The following is a 12,740-nucleotide window of genomic DNA, read 5'->3' as shown; positions in this document are numbered from 1 at the left end:
ATATATATATATATATATATATATATGTTTATAAGAAGTGATGTTATTGTGGTTCTCCTTGCCCTGGTATTGCATTTTTTTCTTTTTTTTTCTTCTTTTTTTCTTCTTTTTTTCTTCTTTTTTTCTTCTTTTTTTTCTGGGTTTGGTGAAGTTGACAAGACAAAAAAAAAAAAAAAAAAGAAAAAAAAAAACACACAAGAAGAGGGGTAGTGGGGGCCAACTGACCAATTGTTATTAGACTGACATCTGCGGAGTTCCAGCAGGAGTTTAAACCTAAAGGAAATAACGGTAGAACATACAGTAGATAAACTACATAAATAAAAAGAAAGTTATATATATATATATATAGTTATAGATATATATAGATACAATATATATAATATAGGTATTATATATATATATTGTTATATTGATATAGAGGCACACACACACACAAAAGAAGAATAATAATAACAACAACAACACTGAGTCAGTGAGATAAGAGTATATTCATATTTATCTACATCATGAAGTGGTCGTTATCTCGTCGAAAGGAGAATCACAGCCGTACAAATGGAGAGAGAGAACGTATTAAAGTCATTGCATGTGGAAAAGAATATATGGTGCCTGTTGAGGCTAATACACATGTGGAGACACTGCGGCAATATGTAACCGCCATCGCCCTTCCACACTCCAGTGATGCCAACATGCAATCCACACTTTTTCTGAATAACAAGGCACTTCATGAAAAGACAAGAGTGAGTGAACTCCCACCTAATGCCGTTGTGCATCTACACTTTAATGCGGCTGCTACTAATATGGCTGCTGCTGCTGCTGCTGCTGCTAACTCTAATCGCACATCGCCCTCCATTTCCGTAGAAGGAGCTGCTGGACGTGTTTGTAATGGTTGTGGTGGTAATTATATGGTAAATTCACCATCCCCACAAGCACCAATCACAACAGTGGCCGCAGCAACAACAAGAGCCATTCTTGTGCCTGTAATGCCGCTGGCTCTTTGGCCAATGACAAGTATTTATCCCATGGTACAGCAGTTACCATTACTGCAGGATAACAATATGACAATTCTACGTCAACCGGAATATTATGAAGATGGAACGTTTGCTGCACGTTCATACCATCCTTCTTATCCATGTTCTTGTCATTGTCATGATCAGTACTGCTGTAATCATCAGCATCGTGTTTCTCACGAACAACCATCACGAGTGGAAGTGTTGTCGTCATCCGTGATGAATGAGAGAAATAACACTGAAATGAGAACAAGATCATCATCATCACCATCCGTATCTGAGGGGGCAATGATGACAGTTATAGTGAGCACTGAAGGTACTACTACGGCTAATAACATTAATAAGAACAATACCCGTGAACTGCGTGTGAATCGCACCTATCCTGTGGGAACATTACGGGAATTGTTTGACATTTCACCTTCACACCGTTTGTTTATGGGCGACACCCTCGTGGAAGATGAATCCCATTCATTTGAAGGATTATCTGTTGGACCATTTCAACGCTTTACCTTCCGTGAGGCCCCACCATTGTTGGGAATGAATTCCACAGACAATGCGAATGTCAATAAAGTGAAAAAGAGGCATAGAGTTACTGCAGCCACACCGAAATTGGAAGAAGGCATGGTGCCCTCCGCAATTCCATCATTGGCGGTTTCTGATGTCGAGTCTGTGGAGTCCAATGCGCACAGCAGTCCGCGCTCGGCGAGGAACTCACGCCGGCGAATGCGAGAAGAAGGACGGAGTCGTAATCGTCGTGCTCGTACGCCTGTGAATAACAGGAGTCAACAAGATGTGGATAATACTCGATGGACGGATAGAGAGACGGAAAGCAGAGAGTCAATATCAGCGGAAAGTACAGAGAAGATGCGGTATAATAATAATAATAATAATAATAATAATAATAATAATAATAATGACAATAATAATAATAATAATAATAATGACAACCATCATTTAATGAGAAAAAGGAGGGATTCTACAGGAGAGGAAATACAATCCCACTCTGTGAGAAGAGAGTCCTCTGCATCTGTTCCAACTCCCACATCTCTTCAAGAGGAATCCACCGCCGATAAGGAAATGATGATGAGGATCCCGCCGGTGGATGTAAAGGGACGCGGTTCTTCTCAATCTTCTCAATCACTATCACCATCGCATCAATCTCAATCTTCTCAATCGCATCAAACCCCATCGCGGCATTCCCTGCGCGGTTATAACTTTGACAATGATGATGCCTGCGCGATGGGCGGGGAGCCGGTGAGTTCCGACGGGACACGTGTGTTTGTGGAGATGGATCATGTCTACAGCCAGCCACTCCCAACACCGCCAACCGTGCAGCAACAACAAGAAGAACAAGAAGAGCAGGAACGAAGAAGACAACAACAGGAAGAAGAGGAACGAGAAGAACGCAAACAACAACAGGAGGAAGAACGAAGAAGACAGCAAGAACAACAAGAAGGAGAAGAAAGAAGCAGTCATCAGGAAGAACATCAAGAAGAACAGCAGCAAGAAGAGGAAGTAACACAGCAACAAGAAGAAGGGCAAGAAGGAAACAGTCATCAGGAAGGTCAAGAAGAACAACAACAAGAGGAAGAACAACAGCAGCAAGAGGAAAAGAGCAGTCAAGAAGAACTAAGAAGTCATCAAGGACAAGAAGAACAACAACAAGAGGAAGAAGAGCTGACAAGACAGCAAGAACAAGAAGAACTAAATCGAGTACGAGAACGAAGAAGAATGCATGAGGAACGAGAACAAAGAAGAATGTATGAGGAACGAGAACGAAGAAGACATCAACAAGAGCAAGAACAAGAACCAAAAGAAGAAAAACAAGAACCAAAAGAAGATGACCAAAAACAAGAACCAAAAGAAGATGAAGAAGAAAAACAAAGACAAGAACGACGACGCGAACGGAAAAGACGTCATCAAGAACGAAAACAGTTGGGGGACAAAAAGTCTCTTCTGCCGAAATCCACCACAGGGGATCCTCCCACACTAACAAATGTTCAATACTACCCACCATCTAAACACAGCAACAATAAGAATAAGAAGAAGAATAAGGAGAAGGAGGACAAGAAGAATAGCAGCAAAAAAGAAAGTGAAGAGAGAGGAACAGAGCGAGAGAGAAGTGGTAGTGTGGATGGGCAAAGTAAAAAGAGTGTTGAGGGTAATGCTCTAAAACGTGCAAAGGCATCCTTTCTTAAACTCATCTCCGCTGTTAAAGGAGTCTCCAAGACCTCACAAGAAGAAGGAAAGAAACAACAAAAACAGAAGCGACCATCATCATCATCATCATTACGATCATCACAATTATCACGATCACGATCACCATCATCAGAACCACAACCATCAACACCATCACCATCACAACAGCAACAACAACAAAAACAAGAGGAACAAAGAGAAGAAAAACAAGAACAACGAAAAGAAGAAGAAGAAGAAGAAAAATTATTACGACCACCACCACCATTACCACCGTCAGTTACTGTTCAAAGGCGACAGAAGGCAGACGCCAAAAGTCCTTCGACGACGTCAGAGGGTATTGACAATTCCCCAGTGACCCGGACAGGTGCGCAGGTTTCTCCCACATCAATTCTTTCAACAGACTCTATACTGAAGCGAAGCAATGACAGTAACGGTAGTATGCGGAAAAACAGCAGTTTTCGTCAACGCTCCTCAAGCAGCAAAGATGCGGAAGTAACCACATCAAGATCTCAAAGCAGCTCTACAGGAAGGAACAATGCTGATAACGATATCCACAGTAACAAGAACAATAATAATAACAACGACAACAAAAACAAAAACGATAGCAGTGAACACATTCGTATCACTGTGATTGATCCAAACAATCCAGAACGTCATCATTACAACTTACCTGTTAAGCCAAATTGTCCAGTTGGTATTCTGCGTTTTTGGTTATTGAAGAAAGGCGATGAGAAGTGGCAGTGGGCAATTTGTTGTGGCAATAAGGTACTTCAGGGAACTGACACCATTACCTTTCGACAAGTTACTGCTGGACGCAATGATTGTGTATTTTCCCTCCAACCCAGGCATCGCACACAAACATCGCCTCTAGACATCCCTGTTGCCGTGAAAGATGATACACCTCAAGAAGGTTGAATGGTTTATAACCGTATATCTTGTTGAAAACAAAACAAAAACAAAGGATTATTATTATTATTTTATTTTATTTTTTCTTTTTATTTTATTTCCAGTTTACTTCCTCTCCTTTTTTTTTCCCACACTATTATGTCCCTCCCTTTCCCTGTAGACATAAAGGAGTAATACACGGATATATATAACTATATATATATGCACATAGAGTGTCTTATTTTCTTTTTTTATTTATTTTGGGCGCACATTATTGACGCTAATGTTTATCTTTCTGTTGGCTTTTCTTGTATATCTACAAGTTGAGGTTGAATATAAGAACGCGTTTTCCGGTTTTTTTTTTCTTTTTGTTATTGTTGTTATTTCTCCATTAACATTAATAGAAACCTGAATCATCTTGTCTTGTTTTTTCTTATTTTTTTTTCACTGAGCCCTCGGTTATTAACGAAAAGAAGTAAGTTGTTGATCACGGAGTGGGAGTCAAGGAAATAGAAAGGTCTAATTGTTTTAGATTTTATCTTTGAAAATCCATGTTAAGTTCAAGTTTGATTGTCCGAACAGCGGCAACAACTATAAAGAACGCTTCTATCAATACTACTAATACTACTGCTGTTCCTCCCGCGGCATCAAAAGACAGTAGTCAAAAAGAACGTCATGAGGCGTTTACGCGTTTTTTAACAGCAAACAAAGCCAACTTTGATGGAGTAGCACTTTGTCCAAGTACTGATCAATATCGGGGACTTATGGCTATAAGAAAGTTCCGAGAGGGTACAACCGTTTTATCTGTACCAATGCACACCTTTTCCATCACAGCAGATCGTCTACTTAAAAGTGAACATCTCCGTTCACTTAACCCACCAACACTGGATGATGTTCGTCGTCTCATGACTGCACGGAGTATAAAAGATCCTGTTTTATATGAACAAGTGTATCTTGCACTTTTAATTGCTGGAGAACGACTCAATTTAAACTCTTTTTTTACACCGTATTTTGATGCTCTACCGTATCCAGCCATAGACGATGAGGCAGTGATGCGTCTACATAAGGATGTACTTGATCCCTTACAACTTGTGGAATGGGATGATCATCAAAGAGAATGGCTGACAATCTTTCGCACATTGGTTCGCCGTTGGGGGACTAAAAGTCCTCCGATAGAAGTTTGCTACTGGGCATGGCGTACAGTTCTGAGCCGAATGCACATGCTTCCAGATCGCGGTCTAGCTCCAGCGGAAGTGGGTTCCAATCTCAACTATTTTGCACTTTCCACATTTGAGCGAGCAGAGCGACAGACACGCATCTTAAAGCGTATTCGTGCAACTATTGGTAGTGTGTTGGGTAATGATAATGCGGCAGAGGACTATCGTCTCGTTCCTACATTGGTACCTTTGCTAGATATGACAAATCACTTGTCATCCGGTAATGTGTGTGTTGAGGTACAACCCCGTGGAGAGATGGGGAGCTGTGTCGAACTACAGGCAGTACGTGAGATTGAAAGTGGAGAACAAATTGGTTTCTGCTTTAATCGTTCCCAAGGACCCGCATTTACACTTTATCGATTTGGGTTTCTTCCACTATGATGAAGAGGTGTGTTTGATGTGTTTTGTATGTTTCTATTATGTCTGATCTGGCATCTGTAAGCCTTAAATATTTTCTGTTCCATCCTGTGAATGGGAGGTGAGGGATTTTTTTTTTTTTTCTTTTTTTCTTTTTTTTTTTGTGTGTGTGTATGTGTGTGCATGCATGTAAAGATGTTTAGTGTAGTTGTCTAGTGCCACCTTACACCTAGACATCCACTTCTTTCTTTTTCTTCGGAATTGTTCTTCATTTTATATAAAGAACTCATAAATTCACAAGGAAGGACGACTGAGATCCTTCATGCTACTGTGTTATCAGGAAGGAAGTAAGAAAGAGTGAGTCGTGGTGGTTCTGATTGTGGTGTTGCAGTTCCACTAATTATTACTGGCTCTAGTACACTATTCTTTTTTTTTATTATTTATTTCTTTAGGGCGGTGGGGGGTTGGGTAAAAAAAAAAAAAAGAGTGAGAGAAAGAGAGAAAACATCAATACAGAAAAAAAAAAAAAAAAAACCAATAATCAAAGTACGGGTAACTAAGAAAGAGAAATTGAATGGTGAAACTTGTACCACCTCTCTTGGTGAATGCGAAACTAGTCGCCAAGATGCGCCTCGCTACATCTTTGGCCCGTGAAAAAATTAGTTGTATCCCCCGTGATATCCTTTGGCCCTCTGTAGTACTGGCTGGAGAATACATTCAGGTCTGCATGGTTGCCTACCGTACATATCTGCATATTCGATTACAACAAGCATTGCGATTGGCGGTGGCTGCACCCACTGCCGCTACGACATTGTACTTGGGATGTGTATCCCTCGTCTGGTATCCAGAGCCGGGAGCTACATTAGACACGAGCAGCGTGGCAGCCCTTCCATTGCCCCGCACGACGGAGGAATTATTAAAGTTTGGACGGGACTGTGCCCGTCGATATCATCAACAATGCGATGCTGGTGAAACGTTGGGAGCGGCGGCAAGGAATGAGTTTGTGGGCGATATGCTTTGTATGATGCGGGCTCTTGCAGCCATTGAGGGAACGTTTGAGGAGCGGACGCTTGTGACGGCATCACTTAGTGGTAGAAAATCCTCACATGATGTGGAGTACGCGGCCTCACCAGCAGAGGAGGTCTTGCGCATTGTGCTCTCCATCTCACTTGATCAAGGGTGGTTCGATATTGTGGAGGAGGCACGAAAAAAATTTGAAATTCTTGTGCGGGAACGTCCAGTACCACCGCAAGCGAATGTCGCCAGTGCAGTGGCTGATTTGTGTGCGCTATCGTATGAACTAGAACGCTGTACAAGTTCAGAAGAAGTGACAATTATACAGCGTCAGCGTGTGGCGAGAGCGGTGGACGCATTTAGACCAGAAAACTCTGTGCGGGAACGCTGTACCATCGCTGCAGAAATTAACGTTCTTCCACTTGTAGATCTAGACAAGAAGACACGTTGTCTCATGCTAACACGACGTAGTCCTGGGAGACGACCACAACTCATTATTACGTTTATAGGCACAAATAGCATTCGAAATTGGTGGACAAACTTTAACTATACCACAACAGAGCTACCTATATCTTTTGGAATGCAGTGTTTTGTTCATAAGGGCTATTTAGAATTATTGGAGTCTATTGCATTTGATAAGGCTGCCATGGAGTTTGACCAGATTATTCTTATTGGTCATAGCTTGGGTGGGGCTCTTGCGCAACTTGGAGGTCTTTATTTGGCAAACGCTCGTCCTGAGAGAAGAGTTACAGTTCTTACAGTGGCATCACCTCGAGTCTTTTCTAATAGTCGAGGTATCTGGCAGCGCGGCAAAGATTGGTTAATATCTAATTCCAAATTAGATGAGAATATGATTGATCTCCCTAGTAATTGCCGTCATATTCGTGCTTTTATGTGCGCAGATGTGGTGCCAAAGCTACCTCCATCCCTCCTTGGTTACCAACATGTGGGAACACCGTTGCCTTTACACACAGGATGTCTCACACGATTGTCCTTTGTAGGATGGGGACTCTGGTCCTGTTTGTTTCATAGCGCGGATATGTATAAATCGGTGTTGGAGCAACCTGTTGTAGCTCAGCTTCACCGTTACGAGAATGTAACAGCACCTCCTTCCCACAAGGAAGGGAAAGAAATAGATTGACTAAAATTGGCAGTGATTTTTTTTTTTTTTCTCTCTCTCTCTCTCTCACACACACACACAGAAAGAGAGAGAGAGAGAGAGTGAGTGTCTGTCTTTGTGTGCGACAGGAGCGGGGTAATAGTGGTGGAATGAATGATCCCTATTGATGCTTTTTTTTTTTTTCTTGGAGAATTTCGTCAAACCGGATTCTTCGGTTTGTTTCATGTGCATGTGTGCAAGTATGGATTGTCTTAAATTCAATTGTTTTTTGGTTTTATTATTATTATTATTATTATTATTATTATTATTATTATTATTATTATTATTTCTTCTTATTCTTGGGTTTTTCTTTCTGTACCGTTATTTATTCTTTTTTTTTTTTTTCTTTTTATCCTTTTGCAAAGCCCAGAGAAGGAAGAAAAAAAAACGGGGAACGACCACAGACGCAAGAGTCATGGAGTCCCAAAAGAATGCTCACCGTCTCAACCGTATTTTCCGCAAGCCCAAGACGATGGTGGCGCCTCGCGAATGGCATGAGGATGGGGAGGAGGTTGGTCAGCACGATGGTGTTTTGCTCTCGTGTTTAAATACAATGACCAAAGAACTGACAGAGGATGAAAAGAAACGTGCGGTGGCTAACCAAGATCCGCCGTCGGCAGTGGAAGAGGAGCTCGCAAAGCGTGCAGCCCGTTTTGGTCTTACTGTGGGTGCTGCTGTTGCTGCTGGTGGTAACAATACTAATAACAACAATGATGGTCTTGGCTCCCTTGCAGATGGTGAGGCTATGGGGAAACGCATGCAACGCTTCGGCACGGTGGAACCAGAACCGTTAGTGGTGGACGAGGAAACACTGAAATCACGTGAGGCCCGTTTCAAGACACAAGAGCAGCAGGAAATGGATGAGGCGATGCAGGCGCGACTTGCACGGTTTGGTGGAGCTCCCGCACAGGTAGAGCTCAAGTTGTCTGAAGCCGACCGTGAGGCTATGCTGCGTCGCCAGAACCGTTTTGCTGCCTGAGTCGAACATGCGCAGAACTTTGGGTGTAATTCTTTTTGTTGTTCTCGTTTTCTGCGGGCGTTGCATATATATATATATATATATATATATATATATATATATATTGTATGCGTGTGTGTGTGTGTGTGCAAGAAAGTGATTAGATTAAAGAAAAAAAAAAGGAGATGGAGGTAATAGAAGCACGGCATGCGAGTGTGTGTGTGTGTGAGAGAGAGATATTAAGGGGGAGCAAGGGTTTAAATGCAACTACAAAGTGAGAAGAAAGACAGAAGAAATTGTTTCTGTCGTGTCTTTTACCTCTCGATACTCTCTTTTTCTTACTCCTTTCTGTATTTACTTATCCGTCAAAAAAAATTTTCTTTCTTGTTGTGCCTACTTTGTAAAAAGGGTGGTGTACCATTATGTGTCTCTGATGAAAAATTCCATTGTTTTTTTTTTTTTTTTTCGAAATTCGTCACCATAAAGTTTGACACAATGTATAGGCACTGTAAAGAACTTTACAAAAAAATAAAAATAAAAAAGAAACAAGAATAATACTACACACACATATATATATCTCTTAAGTGACAGTAAAACCTAACTTTAGCTACGATTTCTCTTCTTTCTTCAGAAGTGTGAACACAAATGACAGCCTTAGTGACAGAGGAGTCCTATATGTCTTTATCCAATAGAGAAATCATCATTTGAAACCCCTTTAGTGACCAGAGATACTTTCCATGAATAATTGAAGGTTCTCTCTCGGGGCTCGCGTGTGATCGTTTCGCCGGGTGGGGGTTCGAAATGCTTGTGAATGACCGGGGAGATAACTCAAATAGAGAAGAAATATGGGTCAGAATGCATTGAATGTCTATAGGTTTTTGACTGCTATAGTATTTATGTATATATGTCTGTGTGTATATATATGTGGAATATAGTTCTGCAAAAGTGTTGTGGGTCTCTAAAATACTGTGGAAGGAATGTACGCCTTGACAAGAGTTAATAAGTTTGCGTCGATACTTAGTTTCCGCCTAAGACTATGGAGTTCGTTTTTTTTTTTTTTTTCTGAAAGCAACTCTCTGTTCATGTGTACTGCTGTGCTAAAAGTTTGTAAAGAGAAATAATATCCTCAGACATGGATTAATTTGATAATAATAATAATAATAATAATAATAATAATAATAATGACTCATGGGTGCGGCGAGTTTTTTTTTTTCATCTGTTTCTTATTTGTGGGTTTCAGTCCATTTGATGGACCGAATGAGTGAGATGATGGGGGATTAAGGGTTGTTTTCTTTTTTATTATTTCCTTTTCGATTTCCCATTCATCCGTTGAACCCCTCTACTCAAGGAGGATATGCAGAGATGGGGATACTCGCAGCTCCCACAACGTGAGTCCAATCTTGTTAGAATAACTATTGATTAAGGTTTTCCATAAGTGATATGGACCTGGGTGTTTGGTGTCTGTAAACTGTAGTCGAAGGCAAGAAGTCCCAAGGGGTTTTCTCCCCTTCTTTGTATCTTGGTAGTTGTTTTTTTCTGTTTCGTTTTTCTTACATTTCTTGTCTCTTTTCATGTTGTGTGACATTCCAGTTTTCTTTTCCTTTTTTTCTTTTTGTTTGTTCCTTGTATCTGTAAGTGCGTTAGGGGGGAAAACCCGTTGCCGCTGTGCTTGTGGGATGGCCGCTCGGGCACCCAACAACAATAACAGTAGCAATAGAAACGAAAACAGGAGGGAAAAGAATGAAACAGATCCTGTTCCTGTACAAATGACTAGTTTAGTTCCTGTAAGGGTTGTTAGCGTACATGGTGATTTCTTCGACACAGAACTGCATCAAGATGCCCCTCTGCGTATCTTACAGAGTGCAGTGGAGGATTGTTTTAAGGTGCGTCCAGAGCTGCAGTTACTTACGCACAATCGTCAGCAAATTAATACTAATGTTTCTCTTAGACGAAATGGCTGTTTGTTACTGAAAGGTGATCCGTATGTGAAAATTGTCCTTGATATTAAGAAAGGTACAAAACTTAATCTTGTCTGCCAAATGGCGCATACTGAGCCCATTCCGTTAGCTTGTGAAAGCGCGGATACCGTTTGGGAAGTAAAGAAGAAGTTTTGTGCTGCTCTTGGAAAGGTCGATCTGACACCGCAACGAATTCGTTTATTATGGAGATACTGGGAACTTAACGATAAGGCTACCCTAGATTACTACCACCTCCCCACCAATGCAAAACTATCGGTGATGAAAAAGCGCGGGTTTGCTACTAAACCCCAACAACAACAAGAAGAAAAACGGGTAACGAACTCATCCAAAGCAGATGCCGGAACTAAAAGCCTTGGTGATGCGGGAATAGTTGGATTAATGCACCATCGGGCTCCTAGTAACAATAGTAATACTGCTGCCGGCGCAAGAACTCTTGTTAATGAAAAAAACAGAGCAGTAACTGACATTGCTGCATCATCTACTTCAATTTGGCCATCTCATTCCAAGCAATATGGACGAGCCGTTATTCCTATTGATTCGACTATAGATTACGGAGCTGCCGCTACTCCTACAGAGTTTCGAGATCAAGCACATGCTTTGCCCGTGCAAGGAGGTGAACTGGTGAAGCTGTCTCAGACAGTACCTTTGTCAGAGCTCAACCGTTTAAAGCAGGAAATTGCTTCCCTTGAACGTCGTATTGAGTTATCCGATGCAGATCGGGCCGGGTATCAGTTGCTTGAGGAGTCTTACCGTGCAACATTGGGCCGCGTGACGGAGCTAGAAGCCACACTGGGAAGGTTCCAGCACCTGCTCAAGCGGGCGCTGACACTAATGTGATTTTTTTTTTTTTTTTTTTCGTGGTTTTCCACGTTCTGCAAGGAGATGAAAAAAAAGCTGAGGTTGTATCTTTGCATGTGTGCCCCCGTGGTTTCCCATTTGGTGTTTCTCCCACGTGCTCTCGTGGTGTTTTAGCCTGGTGACTTGTGGACGTGTGTCCCCTTTTTTTCTGTATTTACGTGCAAATAAATATACAGTTTATTTTTCTTCCATACATTCATCACGTTTTAGTTATTCTAACCTGTTCTGTTTTTTTTTTTTTTTTCCTTTTCTCTATTCTTGCTTTTCTTGTGTTATTAAACTTGCAAAGAAAGATAATTCAACACGAGAAATTTATTCAAGCTACGGGAAAGATCAAATGCCCAAAGTGCGAGACACTTCCATGATCGTTGTGGGTGCCCTCGGGTTCGTTGCTGTTGCAGCTGGCGGCCTCGGTACCCACGTGCTTGATCCGTACCTGACGCCCGAAGAAAAGAAGGCCTGGGGTCTGGCAATGCAGTTTAACCTTGTTCACGCTGCCGCGCTAATGGCCGTTTTCGCGACCCTGAAGAATGTGGACCCCGACAGCTCCGCCTCAAGGAACCTTACTCGCTCCTTCTATCTATTACTCGCCGGAACCGTACTTTTTGCAGGTTCTATCTACGCAATGTGTCTTGGCGCACCGCCAAAAACAGTGGGTCCCTTGACGCCCGTTGGTGGCATAACTCTGATGTTGGGATGGATTTTCACTGCGTTAGCAGGCTTCTAATGAAGTTTTCGGTCAGGAAACTGACACAGCCAAGTAGTAATAAAATTGGGTATCAACTTTGTCAACATACAGATAGGGGAATAGTCAACAATGTCTGTATTCACTTTTTTAATGTATTGGGTTATGGTAGGAAAGAAATAAGATCAGGGAAAAACAGTCAACTACTAAATCAAACTCCACACCTTGGAACGATGCGTGTCCATATCTGAAAGTGCGTATTAGACTGCCTGCTGGATTCTATGTGTTACTCGGTAGTTGGCGTATCTCATTTGTTTTTAACCTTTTCCTCCTTTGCCCTTTCTTTCCTTTCTTTCTGCACACAGCCTTTACAAGCTTCTCAGCGATAACACACAGTTATGCACACTCCGTGCGCGCGCGCC

The 12,740-nt window shown here is 41.7% G+C and overlaps 6 protein-coding genes across 6 annotated transcripts; all 6 read left to right on the top strand.

Moving 5' to 3' along the window:
• Positions 1-506: 506 nt before the first annotated feature.
• Positions 507-4,121, top strand: TM35_000141480 (uncharacterized protein; the record flags this gene model as incomplete). The annotated part of the gene is made up of 1 exon (XM_029025593.1): positions 507-4,121. The coding sequence occupies one exon, from the start codon at positions 507-509 to the stop codon at positions 4,119-4,121; it is 3,615 nt and encodes a 1,204-aa protein (XP_028883003.1).
• A 521-nt stretch (positions 4,122-4,642) lies between these two features.
• TM35_000141470 (uncharacterized protein) lies at positions 4,643-5,689 on the top strand (the record flags this gene model as incomplete). Its single annotated transcript, XM_029025592.1, has 1 exon — positions 4,643-5,689. The coding sequence occupies one exon, from the start codon at positions 4,643-4,645 to the stop codon at positions 5,687-5,689; it is 1,047 nt and encodes a 348-aa protein (XP_028883002.1).
• A 550-nt stretch (positions 5,690-6,239) lies between these two features.
• On the top strand, positions 6,240-7,820 carry TM35_000141460 (lipase-like protein; the record flags this gene model as incomplete). The annotated part of the gene is made up of 1 exon (XM_029025591.1): positions 6,240-7,820. The coding sequence occupies one exon, from the start codon at positions 6,240-6,242 to the stop codon at positions 7,818-7,820; it is 1,581 nt and encodes a 526-aa protein (XP_028883001.1).
• A 433-nt stretch (positions 7,821-8,253) lies between these two features.
• TM35_000141450 (uncharacterized protein) lies at positions 8,254-8,817 on the top strand (the record flags this gene model as incomplete). The annotated part of the gene is made up of 1 exon (XM_029025590.1): positions 8,254-8,817. The coding sequence occupies one exon, from the start codon at positions 8,254-8,256 to the stop codon at positions 8,815-8,817; it is 564 nt and encodes a 187-aa protein (XP_028883000.1).
• A 1,655-nt stretch (positions 8,818-10,472) lies between these two features.
• On the top strand, positions 10,473-11,612 carry TM35_000141440 (uncharacterized protein; the record flags this gene model as incomplete). The annotated part of the gene is made up of 1 exon (XM_029025589.1): positions 10,473-11,612. The coding sequence occupies one exon, from the start codon at positions 10,473-10,475 to the stop codon at positions 11,610-11,612; it is 1,140 nt and encodes a 379-aa protein (XP_028882999.1).
• A 358-nt stretch (positions 11,613-11,970) lies between these two features.
• Positions 11,971-12,360, top strand: TM35_000141430 (uncharacterized protein; the record flags this gene model as incomplete). Its single annotated transcript, XM_029025588.1, has 1 exon — positions 11,971-12,360. The coding sequence occupies one exon, from the start codon at positions 11,971-11,973 to the stop codon at positions 12,358-12,360; it is 390 nt and encodes a 129-aa protein (XP_028882998.1).
• Positions 12,361-12,740: the final 380 nt, after the last annotated feature.

This window comes from Trypanosoma theileri (assembly GCF_002087225.1).
Source record: "Trypanosoma theileri isolate Edinburgh chromosome Unknown TM35_Tth_14_V1, whole genome shotgun sequence".
Lineage (NCBI taxonomy): Eukaryota > Euglenozoa > Kinetoplastea > Trypanosomatida > Trypanosomatidae > Trypanosoma > Trypanosoma theileri.
Note: the sequence above shows the minus strand (reverse complement) of the source record. Positions and strands in the feature narration are given on the sequence as shown.